General features: G+C 49.9%; 2 protein-coding genes across 4 annotated transcripts in view; one reads left to right on the top strand and one right to left on the bottom strand.

The window, feature by feature from the left end:
- Nucleotides 1–658: 658 nt before the first annotated feature.
- Nucleotides 659–10,670, bottom strand: DUOXA1 (dual oxidase maturation factor 1). 3 transcript variants are annotated; one of them, XM_033107177.1, is made up of 9 exons: nucleotides 10,541–10,670; nucleotides 10,162–10,430; nucleotides 9,766–9,934; nucleotides 3,733–3,909; nucleotides 3,362–3,419; nucleotides 2,546–2,680; nucleotides 2,094–2,307; nucleotides 1,628–1,845; nucleotides 659–946 (listed from the first exon to the last, which is right to left on the bottom strand). In XM_033107177.1, the coding sequence occupies exons 3-9, from the start codon at nucleotides 9,778–9,780 to the stop codon at nucleotides 690–692; spliced, it is 1,074 nt and encodes a 357-aa protein (XP_032963068.1). In that variant the 5' UTR covers nucleotides 9,781–9,934; nucleotides 10,162–10,430; nucleotides 10,541–10,670; the 3' UTR covers nucleotides 659–689. The 3 variants fall into 3 exon arrangements, with proteins under 3 accessions (XP_032963068.1, XP_032963067.1, XP_032963069.1); XM_033107176.1 differs by having other exon boundaries at nucleotides 9,766–9,843; XM_033107178.1 differs by lacking the exon at nucleotides 9,766–9,934.
- Nucleotide 10,671: 1 nt separating this feature from the next.
- The window catches only part of DUOX1 (dual oxidase 1), a 32,370-nt gene continuing 22,116 nt past the window's right edge, over nucleotides 10,672–20,925 (top strand). Inside the window, exons 1-11 of the mRNA XM_033107175.1 lie at nucleotides 10,672–10,786; nucleotides 12,635–12,734; nucleotides 15,257–15,340; nucleotides 15,541–15,705; nucleotides 16,495–16,682; nucleotides 16,822–17,023; nucleotides 17,197–17,363; nucleotides 17,706–17,766; nucleotides 17,894–17,990; nucleotides 19,001–19,091; nucleotides 20,611–20,713. Coding sequence (XP_032963066.1) covers nucleotides 12,677–12,734; nucleotides 15,257–15,340; nucleotides 15,541–15,705; nucleotides 16,495–16,682; nucleotides 16,822–17,023; nucleotides 17,197–17,363; nucleotides 17,706–17,766; nucleotides 17,894–17,990; nucleotides 19,001–19,091; nucleotides 20,611–20,713 — 1,216 coding nt within the window. The 5' untranslated portion in view covers nucleotides 10,672–10,786; nucleotides 12,635–12,676. The remainder of the gene's footprint in view (nucleotides 10,787–12,634; nucleotides 12,735–15,256; nucleotides 15,341–15,540; nucleotides 15,706–16,494; nucleotides 16,683–16,821; nucleotides 17,024–17,196; nucleotides 17,364–17,705; nucleotides 17,767–17,893; nucleotides 17,991–19,000; nucleotides 19,092–20,610; nucleotides 20,714–20,925) is intronic.

Here is a 20,925-nt window from a genome sequence, read left to right as displayed (position 1 = left end):
CAAGGCTTAAAAAACGTAAATCCTGGGATTTTTTTTAGGTCCTTGGCAAGTCCTACAATTTTATTTGGCAAATTTGAGAACTGAAGCTCAAAGAGAATGTGGCACAATTGGTTAATATTATACCTGGGATGAGAAGTTTGGTTTCTTCTCCCTCCCAGTGCTGTTTTTCATTGTACCAAGGGGTCACACAGGCTGGGGAAGTAAATAAAGAATAAAGGTGACCCAGAAAAAAGGAAAACAAGAGGTGCAGAAGGCTGAGAGGGACCACAAGTGAATCACATGGTAACCACCTCCATTCTACACACACACACACACACACACACACACACACACACACAACATTATGTGGGTGAAGTTGGGTTTCAATAAATGACCCTCAAAAAGGCAAATCATCAAAGAAAGGCAGGTTGTTATGTGGAAACTGCTCAGCAGGGACCCAAGGAGCAGCCCGTGCTTGGTCTTACCATGTGACAGGGTTTATGGGCAGCCCCAAAATGTGTTCAGCACCTTAGAGCTTTTGTCTTGTTTTTTAACATCAATAGGTAGAGCCTGCTTTTTGTACTCCACCTACAGACTAGGGCTGGGAGGCTGATACAATCTATCCTGTGGGCAGGTCTGGTGGTTTTGTGGGGCTCCAATGAGGTCTGGAGCCAGATCAGAAGTCTGGGTGGCCACCAAGGAGAGGAACCTTATAGGGCATGGTCAGGCACACTGGGGTGCTCCTCTTCACAGCATGCCTTGGAGGAAGCCTCTGACAGAGGAATGTCCTGGGGTTCAGGACTCTCAGCTGTGGACTGGTAGCTGGGGCTCAGGAGTCCCCCTTCCTCAGGATTCCACTCCAGCCCAGGGTTCTCCCCCACACTGTGGTTGAAGAAAACCTTCAGCCTGTGGGGATGCATCCTGTGGGCCACCCCCATGGCCAGGCCCAGCAGCACACAAAGCAGTCCTGGGGATGAGGCAATAGGTATCTTGCTTAGTGATGGTGATACCCCCTCCCATAGACATTTTCTCCCACGGACATCAGAAATCTAAGGGAGGCTTGGCATCCCTACTTCAAGGCAAGTTGGACTCAGAGAGGTGACTGGCTTTGAGCCACACGGCTGGTGTGGCTCTGTTGTGAGTTTTGGACTCTTAGCCCAGTGGTCTTTCAATTGGAGAGAGAGAGAGAGAGCTGGGGGAAGGGCAGGACAAAGAGGAGGAGGCATGGGAAAGGACATGAGGGATAGACAGTGCGACAGGAGAGGACAATAAAACTACAGGACAATTTCGAACAATGGAGGCAGGGACAGAAAGGTTCTAGAAATGGGGGACTCGGAGAAGAGTGTTTGGGGAAAGTGGGCGGGGGGACATGAGATTAGAAGATTTGGGAAAGAGCTGAGTGAAGAGAGTTAGGGGACAAGGGACATGACAGAGAAAGGGAGAAGACACAGGGCAGTAGGCATACATGAGGAGGGAGGGGTTGGAACTGGAGAGAGAAAACCTGGAAACGAGGTTATACAAGGATGGGGCTTTAAAGAGGGGGAAGGCATCCTGGTCCCCAGACTCTCATCCCCACCAACATGATGGTCCCTGACCCTCCCTCCCTGGCCCCTGAGCTCTCCAGCCTGTCTCCAGGGTTGGGCCTCACCTGTGGTCAACGTGATCCAGAAGGCAGGTCCACGGTGAGTGGGCAGTGTAGCAGTGCCCAGGCGCAGGGGACAGGGTGGGGTGAGTGATGTGGCCATGGAGAAGAAGAGCAGTCCCAGCAGCTGGAAGATCCCCGTGGCCAGCAGCATGTGGCCACCATAGACCAACACGGGCATGGACAGCATCACATTGGCCAGCAGCCAGCAGAGGAATGCCACCCTGGAGAGCCAGGACCTGGTGAAGGCCAGCCCAGGCACCTCTACCTGGAGGGGCCCAGGTGGAGGCTCAGGGACCCAAGGACAACCCAAAGATGTGAGGAAGGGATTTCTGCCTGTGGGCTTCCCAAGCAAGTACTGTGGTGACTGGTGCCAGCCTGTCCCACCAGGGACCTCCACATGAGTGGAGGAGAAATGGCTAGAAACCCTGTTCTTGGACCTAGGCAAGCAGGGTCTCCATCCCACACTCACCACAGAATGGCCGAGGTGTAGTGTCCCGCCAGGCGGTACTGTCCATGCAGGCCACATGGGCTGTTCGGGGTGAACTTCTCAGCCAGGTAGAGCACAGGGTCCGGCAGTCCCTTCTCCAGCGCCCTTGCATACTCCTCAGCATAGTTCTCGCCTAGCTGCCAGGTGAATTCCTCATTGTAATTGATGGTTTCATGCAGCTGCTGCACTGGGGTCCCTAGGAAATGGGGCAGCTATGCTCAGCAGGGACCCAAGGGTCAGAGTGGCATATTGGCCTGGGTAGAGGCCCACCACACTGGGCAAAGGGACAGGAGCTGATCTCAATGGAGAGAAGGCAGCATCCAAGGCCTAGGAACTTCCCTCCTATCATTCCCCAATCTTGTAGCTCTTTAGACCACACCAAAGACACAGAACAGAGCCTTCCTGCTCCCTCACAGGTAAGAGCCCTCCCTCACCTGTGAGTGTGATGTTGACTCCTCTCAGTCCAATCTGCAGCCCAACGTCAGCACTGATCCACTGGGAACTGGAAGCTTTATAGGATGTGTTGGTGCTGACCAGGCCCACGGACCACTCAGAACTGAAATTCACAGCTGGGGTTGGGGAATTAGACATACAGGAACCCAGGAAGGTCTGGGCATTGCTGGGTTAGAGTCAGAGGGAGAGCTACAAGAGAACCATGTCTGTAGTACTCACAATTGTGTGTTCATTAACTAGCCTAGGGTCTGGCTCATGGGTGGTTTGCCAACAATGTGTGTGGGATGGATAAACGGGTAAGAATCCAAGATTTCCCAAGATTTGGTCTAGTCCTCTTACATCTTCCCTCCCTTCCTCCCCCCATTTAGGGAGAGCTACTCAAACAGCTGGGGGAGGAAACATTAACATAATAAACCATGCTGGGCAAACACAGCTTCAACATAGAAACTTTCCAACTCTCCTATTTGCCTAATTCTCAAAGCAAAGAAAGCAGCCCTCCCTTACTTCCTCCTTTCAGTCTCCAAAGACCCTCTTCCCACAGACATTCATTTTGACCTACTTTCCTCTGAATAAAAATGTTAGGAAGATTGGAGAGATGCATCCAGGATGGTATCCCAGAGCCCACACCCTTCAGGGCAAGGGTAAGACTGAGGGGATAAGGCCATGTCTGGAAGCCCACCCCGAAGCAGAGACCAAAGCAGAGACCCACGTGGGGAAAGAAGGAGAGGCCAGGCCAGCTGCTGAGGGAACCAGAAGGGATGGAGGCACTGCCCAAGTCAGCTGTGTTTTGCACTCACCCAGGATCACAGCCCCGATGAATAAGCTGGTCACCACCCGTAGCAGCCAGAACAGCCTCTGAGCCATAACAGGGTGGGGGTTTTAGGAAGGAGCACCCTCCTTCCAAATCCACCCTTCCTCTTTCCAGACTTGGGGAGGGTGCTCTTAAACAGGTCACTTGGTCAGTTGAGATCAGAGTGCCTGGCGCATAAATTGGTCCTCAATAATCATCTGTTGGATCAGTGAGCGGGGGAGCTCTCTGTTGGGGGAGGGGGCTTTCTCAGGACTGGAGCTTCTTTCTGAGACTGGTTATAGTCAGAGTCTGGCCCCCTCACCTTGAGGCCAAGTTCTGTCTTGGGGTGGGGTCTCCAGGTCTGAGTTTGTTTCTCACCATTTTGCCCCGAATGCCAGGCAAGATGATGATGAAGGTGACCAGTGCAGTCAGAAAGATGGTGATGATGACAGCCAAGGTGGTGTCCATTGGGAAGGTTGGCTTGGGGCCAGCATAGAAGGGGAATGTGTGTCCAAAAGCAGCCATTTTGGTGGGGTTGTGCGGTAGAGGCAGATGCTGTATAACAACAATAGATGTTTATTGAGTGCCCTCTGTGTGCCTGCGACTGTTCTTGGAGATACGGCCGAGAATGAAACAAACAAGGCCCCTCTTCTCTGGAGCTCAGCAGACTCCACTGTTACTGCCACTTCATGGCCCCTCAGCCGTCCATCTCCCCATGTTTTTGCTGTATGAGAATGAGGGTCTTGTCAATCAGTCTCTGTCATCCCATGCTCCCTTCCTAACTCCCAGGTTCTCTGAATCAGTGCCGCCACTACCCTGCAGGCTTCTCTGCTTCCTCTGGGACTGTCCTAAGAAATATAATACTCTTATCTTCCTCAGGCCTCCAGCACAAGCAGACAGATCACGGAACATAAAAAGAGCTATATTTACTATCAAGTGAAAGCATAAGGGTGACAGATGGTACAGATTGCAAAAAGACTGGCTTTCCTCCTCAGTCCCCTAAGGAACAAAGGCCAGACAGCTCTGCTAAGTATATAATCCAACTACAACATCAGAGGGCTGATTCCCAGACCTGGCACTGCCCACACTGGTCTGTCCAGCTTTCTCAAGCACTGGCTTCTGCTCTGGCAACTCAAGAACAATCGAGCTGAATTGAGTTCACCTCAGTAAGCACTGAAGGAGCACCTGCCTGCACCAGGAACAGTGCTGGGGCCAGATGTCCTTGTACCCCACACATCAACAGCAGCCTTCCTCCTTGACTCAAATTCCCAGGCCTTGTTTCAGCTCAAATCCTGGCTCTGCCTCTCCCTGAATTTCAGAGCCAGTTTGACTTTAGTTTGTCCTTTTGCAGATAGGATATTGGGGAAACGGTACCTGAACTTACTGTGTTTTGTTAAATCCAGACAGAATGGATTACAAGACATGCTATTATTTTATGTACCACGAAGAAAGAAAGAAAGAAAGGAAGAAAGAAAGAAAAAGAAAGAAAGAAAGAAAGAAAGAAAGAAAGAAAGAAAGAAAGAAAGAAAGAAAGAAAGAAAGAAAGAGAGAGGGAAAGAAAGAAAGAGAGAGAGGAAGGAAGGAAGGAAGGAAGGAAGGAAGGAAGGAAGGAAGGAAGGAAGGCAGGCAGACACTACCGATTAAACCATGACAGCCATTGTTGGTAAGATAGACCTCAATTTCAGAAATGCCAAAAGGTGAAAAAAAAAATGCATCTTACAATCAGTGAGCCCAGCTCTGCTCATTTCTCTGCATGTGACGTATTTTGCGGCCTTGGTTTGCCCAGGAGCCTCCATGATTCATAGTTTGACCAGGTAATACCTTGTTAACTGATATAGTGAAAGAATAAGCTTCGGAATTGAGCAACCGTGTTTGAATTCCGCCTCTGCCTCTTGCAATTTACTTGACCTTATAGAGACTTGGTTTTACTGAAAAATAGGGATGATAGTAATGTTTACGTCACAGTGTCATTGTGAATATGAAATGAGATTGTGTATGTAAAGTTCTAAGAATAGGACCTGAAACAGTAAAATCAATAAATGGAAACTACCAGATTGGAAAGAAGGGGGCATTTTATTACTCCATTTATTTATTTCTCCAATCCTTCTTGTAGGCTGAAATCAGTTCTGGCTCTGGTTCCAGTTCTTCATTAACTAATTTTTCAAAGATATGTGTACACTTATTTTATTTATTGTTTATTTAAGTATACTTGGTACACAATATTATATTAGTTATATTAGTTTCAGGTGTACAATACAGTGATTCAACATTTTTATACCTCACAATGTGATCACCCATTAATTCTGGTAATCATCTGTTCAGTAACTAACTAATTTTATAACATTGGGCAGGTAAATAACAGCTTCCTTTGTCCTTGGTTTCCTTATCTGCAATTGGATATGATGACCTTTGGGTCCTTTCTAGCTCTAAATTCAGTGATTCTCCTACAACACACCGTAGCTTCCAGCCTTCCCTTCTCTTTCTAGGCTGGCCATGTCCTTGTGTGCACTCTGGAGGTAGCATGATATCAGGCAAAGAGGCAGAGAGATAGACAGTTTTAACTTTTCATCCTGTCACATAACCTCTGAGTCTCAGTTTTAACATGAAGTTTTGCTTTTTTATTAACTTATTAATTCTCTCATCCCAGAGCAATGAGTATCTCTTTTCTCCTGGGCTCTGACTCCAATCTTACCTGCCTTCACCACCACCTTTCTCATCAGTTATGCCCCTTTTTCTTTCTAACTTTGAAGCTTCCCTTTCTCTGCTGGCTACTTCCCTCAAGGATAGATTTAAATTTCTCCAATCTTAAGAACACAAAGAAAAGAGACTCTCTCCCTTGACCTTTTGGGTCCCCTCCAGCTACTATCTTTTCCATTCTCTTCCTTTCACAGCCAGGCTTTTTGGAAGAATAGTTTATGTTGGTATTTCCATTGCCTTATCTCCTCAACTCATTGCAATCTGACTTCTCCCCTTCTCCACATCCTCCGTTAGGTCACTACGTCCTAAATCCACAGAACTTTTCACTTTTCATCCTTCTTGACCTCTCTGTAGTATTTGACACTGTGGACCACTCTTTCTTTCTTCAAATTTTTCCTCCTTAAACCTCCATGACACCACGTTCTCCTGAGTCTCCTGCCTTTGGCCATCTCTTTGGTGGCTCCTTTGCTAGTTCTTCCTCCCTCTTAAATGTTTCTGTTCTCCAGGATTCTGTCTTGGCTCTCTTCTTTTAGCACTCTTCATGATTCCTTGGGCAAACTCATCCATTACTATGGCTGATGCTTCTCAAATCTACGCCTCCAGGTAAATCTCCTACCTAGGTGCCAAACACAAAAGGATCATTATCCCGTGGACATTTTCACCTGCATGTTCCTTGGATGCCTCAAATTTAACAGGTCCCAAACTGAATTCACTGTCTCTATTCTGCTTTTGATTCTGTTTTGTCTCTTTAGTGGCATCACCACCTCATTAATCAAATAAGCCAGAGACCTGGAACAGCTTACCTCCTAAATATTTCTTGAATCCATCCATGCATTTCCTCCCCTACTGCCTCTGAGCTAATTCAGCCTCATCCTGTCTTGCTGGGTGACAAACAATTTTTCTAACAAGAAAATGTAATTATTTCAGTTTTTTCCTCTGGGTAAAATCTACTCTTTTCACCATCACATAGAAAGTCTTTTGTGATCTGGTCCCACCTACCCTTTCATCTCCACCTTTTGCCCAGTCTAATCTCTAGCCACCCTGAACTACTGGCCTCTCCCTGAATCTGACATGCTCTTTCAAGCCTTCATGCCTTTGTATATGCTGTTTCCTCTGTCTGGAATGCTCTTACCTTCTTGGCAAACTCCTTTTCACCCTTCAAGTCTCAGCTTGTGTTAACTCCTCTATGAAATTTCCTCTGGTGCCACCAGGTCAGTGCAGATATTTCTACCTCTAAAGTTCTGACTGCATTTTGAACATACCTCCATGATCCCAATAATTACAATATACTCCCATTGTTTGAACATCTCTCTCTCCTTTAGCTTCCAATCTCCTTAAGGACAGGGACTCTGTTTTTCCATCTTTGCATCACCTGCATTTAGAATATATTAATCAGTCTATGGATCAAATAAATGAATATATGAATAGGTTCCTCTCTGCAGGTGGCATCTTCTATTTCCACACACAAGAGGGAGCTATGCTCCCTCATTGCCCAACGCCATACTCTCATTCAATAATAACTGAGAATCACCAACACAGAGCTAAGGACTGGGCAGGAAAGGATTTGGCCAATGAGGTTAATTTTTAATGCTTTCACAAAATTTTCAGAAAGCCTCTTCAATAGTTGGAGTCTTCAAAGCATGAATGTTCATGTTTAATTGAATCTAAACATACATTTCAACTCTAGCTAAACATGAGTAACTAAGAATTTGTGGATTATTGTTGTATGACATGGGATAGTGATATTTATTTTAAAGCAGATGTTTATTGGTCTAAGAATTTTTTATTTATGACACCTACACTGAAACTATTAGAATTCTGATAAAAGGCTACATTTTTTTTTTTTTTTTTTTTTTTAGAAATGGCTATAAAATGTAGAATATCTTGGTTAGGAAGATAGGAAGATAAAGCAAATTTGCTAATAGTAAGAATACATGTGATATGCTGGAAGTTCAAAAACAAATATTTGCAATATAAGCAAATAAAAATTGTAATGTATTTTAGTCAGGGCCACATTATTCCTGCATTTATTTGAAAGAGAGGTTATAAAATATTTTACAAGAATGGCTCATCTTTATTAACATGGCACTTCAAAGAAACACTAACAAAAGGTTTTCTGTATCGTAAGTTCAGAAGAATAATGTTAACTTATTTCCAATTCTCCAAAATATTTATTAAAGATGGAAAAAGCAAAAAGACAGTTGGTGAATAAAATTGACCTTGATTCATTTCTTCTTGTTTACTTTAATAAATTAGGTGTTCCTTAATTTACATCGACTCATTTAAAGTTAACTTTTCATGAGCCTGATCTTAATTTGGTTTTAATTATTAAGCTAACAGCCCTCCTGCATGAAGAGGTGGGACTAAAATGTGAAAAGTCCCCACATCCAGCAACCCTGCTTTTCCTATGAAGCTTATAGTTTCTCTCAGGAACTTCTTCCTCCCTGGCTTGCCAAGGAGGGTCTGACAGTAGAATTTCTTCTATTCTGATAAAAATCTCATGGCAGTCTTCACTTGACCCACTTCTCTCCTAGCTCACAACACTATGATTGGTATATATAGTGTATATATGCAATGTATATTGATATAAATAAGCACAAGATACAGACATACACCTACAAGTTCATGTCAACAAAAATATAAGCACAAGAAGGAAATGGTTCTCAGTAACACAGACATCTAGACATAAAAACCTCCATCAGAGGCCCCTGCGACAAAATTGGGGTGCTTTCTCACTGGGGCGAGACCAATCCTCACACTTTGGAGTCCTCCCTTCTCACCTGGCCTGGAGAGGTGAGGGACATCTTTCTTTTCCCTTTCTGAAGTCCCTTAAAATACTAAAGCATTTCGCATACTCAGTTGTATTTCAGACAATCCTTACTTACCGTAGGATGAAGTGGGGTTCCTGCATATGTATGAGGGGTGGGCGAGAAATAGTTACAATCTTTAAGAAAACTCATCCTAGTACAAGCTCCAGTCTTTAGCATCCAAAGTTCTTATGTGCTTTCTTGGTGCTCTGTGACCTCTCATAGCTTGACCAGAACTTCTTCCTGAAGTTTCCTCCTGTCCACCTCCCCTGTCTTCTGGAACCCATAGAATAAGGACCACTAATTCTCTACATGCCTGGAGTTGCCGAGAGCTCTGATTGGTTATATACAGCTACTAGAATGTGATGGTTTGTTTCTGGTTGGGATTGATTCCATGAAAAGTTTACAGCTCTGGCTGGCTGAGGGGAACCTGTCAGGAACTCTTGTTCCAGCCTCTTCTCTTCGAAAAACGTTTGTGTGTGTGAAGGGGGTGGGGGTGAAGTGGGGGAACGTGTGCATGTGTGTTGTTGCAATAAAGGAGAAATTAAGTGTAGAAACAGAACAAGATCTGAAAAGCAGGTTGAGGCAGGAACCCACAGTACAGGCTGAGATATTAGGATCCCAGGGATGCTGAATCATGCAAGCCAAACTAATCAGATTCCAGTTAAGACAGGATAAACATTCGGTGTCTGTAAGCCTTGTGTCGTTTATAGGCGTATGAAGTTTTTCTTACCTCCTCTCAATTTCCTACTAAACTTTCTCTTTGAAGATCTGAATTTTATCTGGGTAGGCACAAGAAAGGGTCCGGGCGAGGGCGGCACTTCAATGCCCCCTCCCAAACCCAAGCGGACCGCACAGACCGCAGCAGCCGCATCCCCGCCACTCACATGGGGCCAGGGTTCCCTACCTTCTGCTCTTCCATACAATGTGTGCGTGGCAGCTTGCACCGCTGGCCTGCTCCTGTGGAACCTCACACGCAGCGTTCCTGGGGGTGGGACCCGGTCCGGATGTTGTCACCAAAACGCATGCCCTTTTCCTCGGTGGGGCTCCCTTCTATCCTCCACTCTTCTAATTCACTTAAGAACCAGGTTATGACCGGATAAACCGGGTCCGGCGTGCTTCCCCGCCTCCCATTCCAAATCACTCTCGACCTTCTCAGACCGCACCCCAGCCTCTGCGGCGCTGCCCCCAACCTCGGCCTGGCACAGAGGAGGGACCGGTGCCTATCCTTTCCGCAGCCATCCCTCCAACCCCTCCTTCTCCTACCCCCATGTCCAGCACCCCGGGCAGCTTCAGCACAAACCTAGCGATGCCGTCCGGGGTCCCGCGGGGCGCGGGCGCGGTGAGACCCTCGAGATCTCCCGAGGAATCCAGGGATGGGAGGTCGTTACCACAGACTTTCAAAAGCGTCTGAAGACAGATGCTTTGCTTGGACGCCTGGCCAGGTCTGCAGGTGTTGGCGATCCTCTTGGTCTTAGAGCCCAGATCCGACAGTGTGGAGAGGATTTGCGGAGTGCCTCCCGGTCGTTCTGCACCCTCTCGGTCTTCCGCCCTCTCCCAGCCCTAGCAAAACTGTAGAAGCAGACTTGACCTTTTCGCCGGCCACGTGGCTGTACTAGCCAAGCACTCGCCACGGACCGACATCTCCCCCACCTGAGCCCTGCGAGCACGTGCAATCTCACCTTGCGTGCGCCCAGGTCTCCTCCGGGCACCTCGGCGGGTCCCAGGCGAACGGGTTTCTATCCCGCCCCACTCCGCCCTGCCCCGCCTTAGAACTGGGGCGCGCCATCACCTTTTCATCCCCCAGTCCTGCCCGCCCCCGCGCAGAGCAGGAGCGGGAGCTGGAGGAGACCCGGTATCGCGGGCCCAGTTTCCAGCCAGGCGGAAGCCAAGCGGCAGTCCCGGCTCCGAGAACACCGCAGCGGCAGGTCAGATCCAGGAGGGCTTCTCCCAGCCTGCCCATGGGCCTGGGAGCCCGGGGGTGGGGGGGAGCGGGGGGACTCCAGCCGCATCGCTGCAGCAGTGTGCCCCAGCTTCGCCACATGTTTGAGGGAAGGGGAATTCCAGCCTGAACCCCCCACGCCCTGTGACTCTTCTTTGCCTGAGTCCTGTTACGGTCTATTTTCCACCCCAAGGTTTTGGGATACTGGATTCTTTGAAACTTGGGAATGTTGGGTGGCCTAGTTTGCTTGGGCCTAGGGGAATCTCTCTGGAGCGCCTCCTGGCACCAGGTTGCCAGGGAGGGAATTTGGTGCTTTTAGAGACCAGGCTTTCCACTTCAGTCCTCTCTTGCGACCAAGTTGTTATCCCTTGGTCCTTGACTCATCTTTCCACCCCAGGGTCACCACGCTAGGACTTCAGGCTGGGAGAGTAGTCATATGGGGCAAGCAAGGCCTGTGTTCTCTCCCTGGTTCCACCAGTGCCTGGGGCTTCACTGCCGTCATGAGGCTGTACCTTCCTTTCAAGGTTGTTGGGAAGTTACTGAACCAATGTTGCTATGTAAATCATTGTGGCTACCCACTCGCAAGGAGTGGTTATTAAGCATGTCGACCTTCCCTTTCAGGTTGTCCCTACAGCCTGGCCTGAAAGCTCACTGCATGCTTTCATGGGTTGAGTGGGACACTGGTGTCTGGGGACAAGGAACCAGAAGTCAGAGTGGTAGGAAGGAAGGTGCAGGACATCCTAGATCAGGGAAGGAGCACTCTGGCCACTTCAGCATGTCCAGCCTTATAGCTTCAACTATCCAGAGCCCTGCTCTTCACAAACTACCAAAGGCCAGCACCTGGACAGTCTGTGGGATGGCACGGGTAGAACGCTAACCTTTTGAGTTATGACAGGGCCTAGATGTTTTCATTTTTTTTAAAGGGAGATGGGGAGTGGGGATGAAGTCACCCTCTGGGTTCCATCCTCTGTGACTAGACAACCTGTCCAGGAGGCCTGAGGGTTTGTAAAGAGATGAGGCTTTCCCTGAGTTCCCACCTTCCTCCACCAGATAGTTCCCCAGCCCCAGCCCACCCCCAATCTCCACAGTGCCTTTAGGAGGTCTTCACTGGCCATAGGCGCTCCCCGTGCCACTGAGGAGTTCCAGCCTGATTCCCCTGCTGCCTCTGTTTCCCTGTTGTTCCTGGGTGAATTATTGGCCTGGGGAGAGAGAGCAAGAAGTCGGCATCAAACACAGGAACCCCTGTGAGTCCTCACAGAGGAGACACCTCAGCCCACCCTTTCTATATCACAACTACATAACATCTGTCACTTTTCATTCTCATATTCGATTCTGGCACCACACTAGGAGGTAAATAGTTCAGGCATGCTCACTCCCATAACTGGAAGAGGACACCAAGGTCCAGACCAGATAAGTGACCTGCCTAAGATCCACAGTGGGTGCGCAGCAGCACCGTATCCTGCCCTCAGCCCAGTGTCCTGGCCCCGAAGTAAGGCTCAGTGCAAGGAACACACACTGCAGGAAGCTGGGCCAAAATAATGTTTCCCAATGAATCTTAGGAGGGAAAGTCCAGGAAGGCAGGGATTTCTGTTTGCTATGTTCATTACTTAGTCTCAGTGCCTGTGTCCATACCCACAACATAGTGGGTGCCCATCAAGTATTTGTTGAGTGAATGAAAGGTTCTTGGGAGGTAGTGAGTCTTTTGCTCTTTGCTACCTACCCACTGTGGCGGTGGCCCAGCCCCATGCCTTGATTCATAGGGACCTGTAGAGGCCCTGGCCTGACTTTCCTGAATTGCTCGGGTTCATACTCTCTGTCCTCTGTCTTTTTCTAGATTTTAAGATTCTAACACCTGAGCCCTATTATCATTTTCATCATGGGCTTCCGCCTGGCTCTGGCATGGACACTCCTGATTGGGCCATGGGTGCTCACGGGTGAGTACAGACTGCAGGAGAAGCACGACTGGGAGCTGAGGAACCCAGCATCTTCTGGGCTCCCCCAAGGACAGAAGCTGTATCATATTCATCTCTATCCCTACCCCTTAGCTAACACAGTAGCCTGCACATGGTAGGTGCTCATTTCCAGCTTGTTGACTACATGGATGGCTAATGGAATGAAATATTTGCCCAAATACACAGAATTAGGGAGCCTTCAACTGTTGTGTCAGCACTTCTTATTTCATTCCTTAGAGTCTGAGGCCCTTTCTCTCTCCCCTATCTTGTCATCTTGTCTCTCTCTCCCTCTCCCTCCCTCTCTCTCTCTCTCTCTCTCTCTCTCTCTCTCTCTTTATAAATTAAGGACCACCGACCCCAAATAGAAAGATTGATGAGACACACAAAAAGTAAGGATCTTGGCATCAGACTGGACTAAAAGCTGACCTCTCCAAAGAGAAATCACCACTATTTTAAAACTATATGATTTAAAAACAAAACGATACAATCCACCAGAGTTTTATGTTTGTTACCTTCAGCTTTGGACAGTATCTTACCAGAATCTGAGGCCATTCTCTGGGTCTCTATAGCCTGGGTCTCTGATGAGGGAAATTGGCTTAAGGTGCCACAAGTTAGGTTAAAAAGAGCAAGTCCCTGATGGTCCGGGGTCGGGGATGCACGAACAGAGAACAAAGAAAGTCTGTGGAATGATCTGTCCTGGCTGGAGGCATAGGATAGTGAGATGGTCCCTGCAGCTTCTCCCTTGCTAGAGTTGCTCACATTCTCTTTCCTTCCTCTCCATTCCTTGGCCTTATGTTTTCCTTTCCTCCCTAGCTCCTGCTTCTTATTCCCAAGAGGCATTTCCCCCACGTCCTCCCCAAGGAGTCCCCCCTTTCTCTGCCACCAGTTCGTCTTATTTTAGAAGCCACATGTATGTGGCTGCCCTATGTTCCTGCCCCAAGTCCTGGATCCTTAGTTGGATTCTGTAGGGGTGGAAAATTTTTTCCTTCTTCTCATCTAGGTTTTTGGCTGGTCTAATAGTTAAGTGGCATAAGCTGGAATAACAGGAGAAAAACAAATTGAATTTCATACATATGAGAGCCGCATAAAAATAGGATGCCCAAGGGCAAGTTGGGCAGTTGAGGCTTCTATGCCATCCTGAGCTGAGGAATGGCATAGGGGCCTGGGGCTCCAGGGAGCAGAAGGGGTATTCACAGGGCAGCATGGAGAGCAGATGTTTGGTTAGATGTTTGCCCTGCCATGCAGATAGAACGTTATCTTCTGTACTAATTAGTCCTCTTTCTGGGTCAGGCCCCCTAACTAAATTCTTTTTGGTAGTTAAGGGAGAGGTAAGTTTTTCTTGAGTCTGCTGGGTCGTAAGTCCTTTCAGCCCAGAATAATCCACATGCCAAAGTGGCATATTTTTGGGGTCACTTCTCTGCTCTCCCTCAGTTCTTTGCTCAAACATCAGGGCCTGAGTCATTTTTCTTTTCTGACTTCCTGATGTGTGTGTGTGTGTGTGTGTGTGCGTGTGTGCGCGAGCGTGCGCTTGTGTCAGGCATCGGGCAGAAGCGTAGCTTTGAGATGCTGTCCTTGGTCTGAGAAGGGAGAGAGTCAGACTCTGGCTGATGAGAGTCCTTTCCTTTGCTCGGTTCTCTGACGTGAGCAGAGAGGGAGGCTCAGCCCTAGTTTGGGGAAAGGAATCTGGCTGGTAATCTGATCTACTGACTAGAAGGACCCCTGCTCTATCTCTGATTCTGGACCTTTCCCTGTGTTCCCCACTGCCTGAGCTCTTCCCTTAACAGCTGAGTGTTCCCTCCCAGGCCCTAGTTTTTTGAGAGTACAGTAGGGTCAAGAGGAGGAATGATAAGGTGGACATGATGCCCCCGAAGAGGAAGGGGTGAGGTTATCCATATGACTATCAGTCCTTGATCCCACCCAAGAACCAGGAAAAAGACCAGAGTAGCAAGGCCTCAAAGCCATAACCCTGTGGCCCACATCCTTGCTCTAGGCTCTGCTCAGCAGGAGAAGGCCAAGTCCCTCTCCACATTGCCCCTGCCCAGGGATGGCTCACAGAATGACATGTCCTTCCCTGGGTGGAAGAGTGGCTGGCTCTTTCTCTGTGTGATACCTTACAGCTTGGAATGGCTTCCGTCCTGCCATGTCCTCCAGGGAGCTGAGGTGAAAGGACAGTAGAAGTCTCCTGCATCCCCTTCCCCATTGCCACTGTTCTCCTTCTGCTTCCTCTTCCTCTCTGAGGTTATTTGTCAGCTCACTGCACCTGGCTACATTCCTTTAGTGCTCTCTGCCATGTCCACCCCCATCCCCACCCTGAGCTGCTTAAAGATTGGGTTTGAATTTGGACACCACTTTGTCCTGGTTATCTTCCTCTGCACCCTACTTCCCACATCTGTGCACTTTCTGCTGCCCAAAGAGCCAGGCTCATAGGACCCATATTCTACAGTTCTACCCATCCTCTCAGGCACTGACTTGCCCAGCTTGCCCTTCCCTCTGTCCTCACACAGGAGCTCAGAATTCCATTTCGTGGGAGGTGCAACGATTTGATGGCTGGTACAACAACCTCATGGAGCATAGATGGGGCAGCAAAGGTAGGTGAGAGCAAAGTGGGGACAGAGCCCTAGGGTCAGGGTGGTATCCACTGCTAGTAAGGAGCAAGGGCTGGCAGGCACTGCAAAGGCTCATCCATTTCTGAGGTTTTAGGATCTGTGGTATGGAAGGAAGCCTGAAAGAGAGGAAATCAGGGAGACCCCCTAAGGATTCATTCTTGTCCCTACCTCTCCCACCCCAGGCTCTCGGCTGCAGCGCCTGGTTCCAGCTACCTATGCAGACGGTGTGTACCAGCCCTTGGGAGAACCCCACCTGCCTAACCCCCGAGATCTTAGTAACACGGCCATGAGGGGCCCTGCAGGGCAGGCCTCCATGCAAAACCGCACAGTGCTGGGGGTCTTCTTTGGTAAGGACCTCAACCTGTAGGGGAGGGAGGCCAGTGGGCTCAGCTACACACCTCTGTCTGAAGGGGGACTCGGGGAGTGAGGGAGAGAAGTGATGGAGGGTGAGAAAGATGGAGGGGCAGGCAATGGGTGGGCTGGGGTGGGAGCAGAGGGAGAAAGTGTGGTTGGGGGAGGTATAAATCTGCCCCACTCTGCGCTGTTGTTGGGGGTGGGGAACAGACGCAGGAGCATGGAAATAATTTGGTAGTGACTCCTGGACCCTGTTCTCACTCTTTGCCCCTGAGGCTCCTAGGACAGGCTCAGGGCAGGGTTCTGACACTGGCGGGAGGGCTGGGGGTCGGGGGTGTCAGATGGGAGTGCTAGGGCAACCTTACCCTATTGACTGGCTTGCTAGCTCCTAGCCGGAATGCCAGGCTCCTGCTGGCCATCCAGGTGCCCATACTTGCTTCCCAGTGTCCACCCTCCCACTAAGGTTGGCGGCCTGCTGGGCAGGCTGCTCCTAGCAGCGTGTTGGAGCCCATGCTGCCAATCTGATTGCTGATTGCCTAGGCACACTCACTAGGCACCTCCCAGTTACCAAGGAGAAGGCCAAACTGGAAATGAAAACAGTTGGGACCATGGTATATAACAAAGGACTGGGAAGGGGTGGCGGAGGTGAAGGCCTGGACTTGCCAATAATGGCTGCTGAGTCTTTTGAAGCTTCAAGGGAAGGAGGAGGAGCACTAGATAGCTGGTGCTGAAAGAACAGTGGCCGTAGCTGGCCCTAGCATGCCTTCCTCCACTGTGGACAGGCTACCACGTGCTCTCTGACCTGGTGAGTGTAGAGAGACCCGGCTGCCCCGCTGAGTTTCTCAACATCCGAATCCCGTCGGGAGACCCCGTGTTCGATCGTGACAAGAGCGGGGACGTGGTGCTGCCATTCCAGAGGAGTCGCTGGGACCCCAAGACCGGACGGAGCCCCAGCAACCCCCGGGACGTGGTGAGACAAAGCAGGCGGCGGGGCAGAGGCTAGACCGAGGCGGGTGGGGCCCTGGGCTCCGAGCATGGCGGTGAACACCCGCCTGGCCCTGGTCCTCCCTTACCCGCGACGCCGGCTCACCTGTCCCGTGCCACCGCAGACCAACGAGGTGACCGGCTGGCTGGACGGCAGCGCCATCTATGGCTCTTCACACTCCTGGAGCGACGCGCTGCGGAGCTTCTCCGGGGGGCAGCTGGCGTCGGGGCCCGACCCCGCCTTCCCCCGGGACGCCCAGGACCCCCTGCTCATGTGGACCGCGCCAGATCCCGCCACGGGACAGCGCGGGCCCCGGGGGCTGTACGGTGAGGCAGCCGGCTCGGGCAGGGACGCTGGGGGCGAGCGGGAACTGGGGGGAGGGGACCGGAGCCGCCAGGGCTGGTTGGAAGGAGGCCTGGGGGTCCGCGAGGTGCCGCTCCCGCTCCCCTGGGTGCCACCGCCGCTCACTTCGTCCCCTGTATTCCCACGTCGGATGCAGCCTTCGGGGCGGAGCGAGGGAACCGCGAGCCCTTCCTGCAGGCGCTGGGCCTGCTCTGGTTCCGCTACCACAATCTGTGGGCGCAGAGGCTGGCCCGCGAGCACCCGCGCTGGGGGGACGAGGAGCTGTTCCAGCACGCGCGCAAGAGGGTCATCGCCACCTACCAGGTCATTCGCACGGCCCTCCTCCCAAGTCCTGTTCCACGCCCTCCACCCTTGAACATCCCCCAGAAACGCCCTTTTCCGGGAGGACACCCCTCCCCAGACAGCTAACGCCTAGGAATAGACCCTGAAATGATAAGGAGGCAAAGCCCCACTTAGACAAGCTGCCCCCCCCCATATCCCCAGTTCCTTGGGGGACAGGCCTCCACGTCTTTCCTGTTGGAGCTGCCTCTCCCATGACTGCTCCTGCCTGGTCCTCATCTCCCACCTAAGCCTTCCTTGGGCTCAGATCTCTCCTGGCCTGGCCGCTCCAACACTCGCCTCCCTTTCCCCTCTCTTGATTCTCAGAACATCGCTTTGTATGAGTGGCTGCCCAGCTTCCTGCGGAAAATGCCCCCAGAATATGCAGGTGAGGGGATAGTGAGTGAGGGTGGGAAAGCTTGCAGGAGTCTTTTTGGAAGGGGGGAGGTGGGAGTGGAGGTAAGGTGGTTTAAGGGTCAAATTTTACTGTCCTGTTTCTTCTCCCCTTACCCTAGGATACCGCCCTTTCCTGGACCCTAGCATCTCCCCCGAGTTCCTGGTTGCCTCTGAGCAGTTCTTCTCCACGATGGTGCCCCCTGGCGTCTACATGAGGTGAGGGACGGCTCAAACAAATATTGTGAAGCATGGTGGTGCTGGTGGGGAGCTTGTCAATTGAGAAATATTGCCCTCAGGAGTCTTCAGGACCGGAGTCTCACCCTTTATCAGTCTGAAGTCTTGCCCATTCCCCCCAGGAAAAGAATTAATGTGGAGGAGAAGAAGAAAAACAATTGTTTAAAAAGATACATCATTGTGGTTTTTAAGCACTTTTATGTTTATTTTCCTGCAGCTGGTGTAGATACTAATGACCCAGTTTAAGATGGGCTAATTGAGGCTCAGACGGTGAGTCACAAAGCCTGCTGATCTGAACTAAGATCTTGACAATACACTGGGGACCTTTTCAGCTGTAAGCACAGGACCTGGGCTTTATAAAACTTTTGGAGAAATTATAATAAAAACGCGTGAGAGCTGAAGAAAATGGTGGCTCCAAAATAATGAAAGGGAACTTCAAACTAAAAATATATGTTTAATTAAATGTATGTGAAACAAAGCATGTCAGTTCACCTTTTACAATTGCATTATAATTTAAAATAATTCATAGGTTAGATTTTCTTACTCTGGAACAATTTCTGGATATGCCTGATGATGGCCAAGAGATCATAGCAATTTAGTTATCCAAAGACAAGTATCAAAAGAACAATTAAAAATCCTTTAAAAATGTGTGTGTGTGATATATATATATATATATATACATATATATATGTGTGTGTATGTATGATATATGATATATATATATATATGTGTGTGTGTGTGTGTGTGTGTATATATATATATATATATGGAGAGAGAGAGAGAGAGAGAACTATGAGTGCATTTTTAGATGTTTGGTCTGATGTAGGGAGAGGGACCTCCCAAAAATCAGATTGTTCAGGACCTACCCTGACCACATACCAACTCAGGGAAGCAATGGCCTGGGCCCCTGGCTACAACCTTGGTGACCAGAGCTGATGCCTCACAATAGGACCGGGTGGCCTCAGTCTACTCCCCTGCTCTTTGCATTTCAGAAATGCCAGCTGCCACTTCCAGGGGATCATCAATCAGAACTCAAGTGTCTCCAGAGCTCTCCGGGTCTGCAACAGCTACTGGAGCCGAGAGGTCAGGACTGGGGGCATATATGTGGGTGGGTATATGTGTGTTGTCTGTACATGTGCACACACACATGTGTATAAGGGTGTGTGGTGAAGGCGGGCAGTAGGGCTGAGGCAGCAGTTGGGATTGGCTGGGATGGAGGAGACAGCCCGAGGGTCTGCAGCCATCTCCCCTACCAGTGTCTGAGATGACCAGGTAGCTGTACGAGGTCAAAAGTCAACCCTCAGGCGTTAGAGCTCCATGCTCCTAACTCCGAAGGCTGCTGGTTCGATTCCCACATGGGCCAGTGGGCTCTCCACCACAAGGTTGCCAGTTCAAGTCCTCGAATCCTGCAAGGGATGGTGGGCAGCGCCCCCTGCAACTAAGATTGAACAGGGCACCTTGAGCTGAGCTGCCGGCTCAGATGGTTGGAGGGCATCCTCTCAATCACAAGGTTGTCGGTTCAACTCCCGCAAGGGATGGTGGGCTGTAACCCCTGCAACTAGCAATGGCAACTGGGCCTGGAGCTGAGCTGCGCCCTCCACAACTAAGATTGAAAGGACAACAACAACTAGACTTGGGGGAAAAAAAAAAGGCCTGGAAGTACATACTGTTCCCCAATAAAGTCCTGTTCCCCTTCCCCAGTAAAATATTTAAAAAAAAAAAAAAAAAAAAGTCAACCCTCTACTCCAGCCTCAGGGCTATGTGAGAGACAGCGGGTCCTGCACAAGTGTGGCTCTACATTCATTGCTTTCTCCTAGGTTTTTCTTCTCCCTTGACAACTCTGGGTCCCCTATAGGCCTTGGAGTACCCCAGCCATCCCAGCCCCCAAAGAAACTTCCCAATTAGACACACCCAGGGCAGAGTGTGAATGTATTTGTGTGGGATAGGGGCTAGGAGGAAGGAAGGACTCTGAAAGATTACTGGGGACAGTCTGTCCATCCAAACCAAGTCAGTGTGGGTCAAGAATATTAATCACTAATTTAAAGCAAAATCATATACTTTGTGTTAAGTGTTCATAGAGGGGAAGGGAGATGGGAGAAAAAAGAGAGAAGAGGGAGGTATAGGATCAGAGTCATAGAGCTGAGCTGAAAAGAGACTTCAGAGTCCTCCTAATCCCTTTTCATTATCTTATTAATTTTATTTTATTGTTTTATTAATCTCTAAGGCCCTTTTTATTAAGGGGAGGATGCTGAGTTCAAAGAGATCCTGGGACTTGCCCGTAATCACACAGATGGTTAGCAGGGTGCATGACCTACATCTTCTAGCGCCTTTTGTCAACCATACTGTCAAGTCTCCTAAAATAGAATAAATAAAGCTTTCCATCCCTTGTGCTTTTGGGGACCTGTCTCCCAGCAGCATGGGTTTTGGGTGGGGACATCACTCACCCTGAGTGAGAAGGCAGCCTGCAGAGGAGGAATAGACACCAGTTTGGCAGTGAACAGCCGGACTGGGTGGACCCAGGACATGGACTGCGGGGTGGAGGGAGTCTGGCTGCCCAACCTCTGGCCCCATTAGCCACATCGTCTCCTCCCCACCCCCATAGCACCCAAACCTACGAAGAGCTGAAGATGTGGATGCATTGCTGCTGGGCATGACCTCTCAGATCGCTGAGCGAGAGGACCATGTGGTGGTTGAGGACTTGAGAGGTGAGGCTGAGGCCATCCCCGCAGGCTGTGTACCCCTGGTCCCTGGGAGCAGGTTCAACTAGAGCTCCAGAGTCAGGCAGGGAGGGGTGCCAAGGGCTGGGAGCCTGTACTCTATCTGAGTGCTAGCCCAGGCTCCCGGCTCCCTCGGCTCCCTCGTTATGGCTCAGGTATCCCTGGGGCTGGTTGGAGCCTGAGGCATGTGCTGAGCTCCC

This window comes from Rhinolophus ferrumequinum, chromosome 6 (genome assembly GCF_004115265.2).
Source record: "Rhinolophus ferrumequinum isolate MPI-CBG mRhiFer1 chromosome 6, mRhiFer1_v1.p, whole genome shotgun sequence".
Lineage (NCBI taxonomy): Eukaryota > Metazoa > Chordata > Mammalia > Chiroptera > Rhinolophidae > Rhinolophus > Rhinolophus ferrumequinum.
The sequence above is the reverse complement of the archived record's forward strand: the minus strand, read 5'-3'. Positions and strand labels throughout refer to the sequence as shown.

Excerpts from the sequence above, each read along its gene's own strand:
- DUOXA1 (XM_033107177.1), bottom strand. Across the intron at positions 3,420-3,732 it reads CTGGCATTCGGGGCAAAATG|AGGCTGTTCTGGCTGCTACG; the intron begins GTGAGAAACAAA and ends GTTATGGCTCAG. Across the intron at positions 2,308-2,545 it reads AGTCAACATCACACTCACAG|GGACCCCAGTGCAGCAGCTG; the intron begins GTGAGGGAGGGC and ends CCCATTTCCTAG.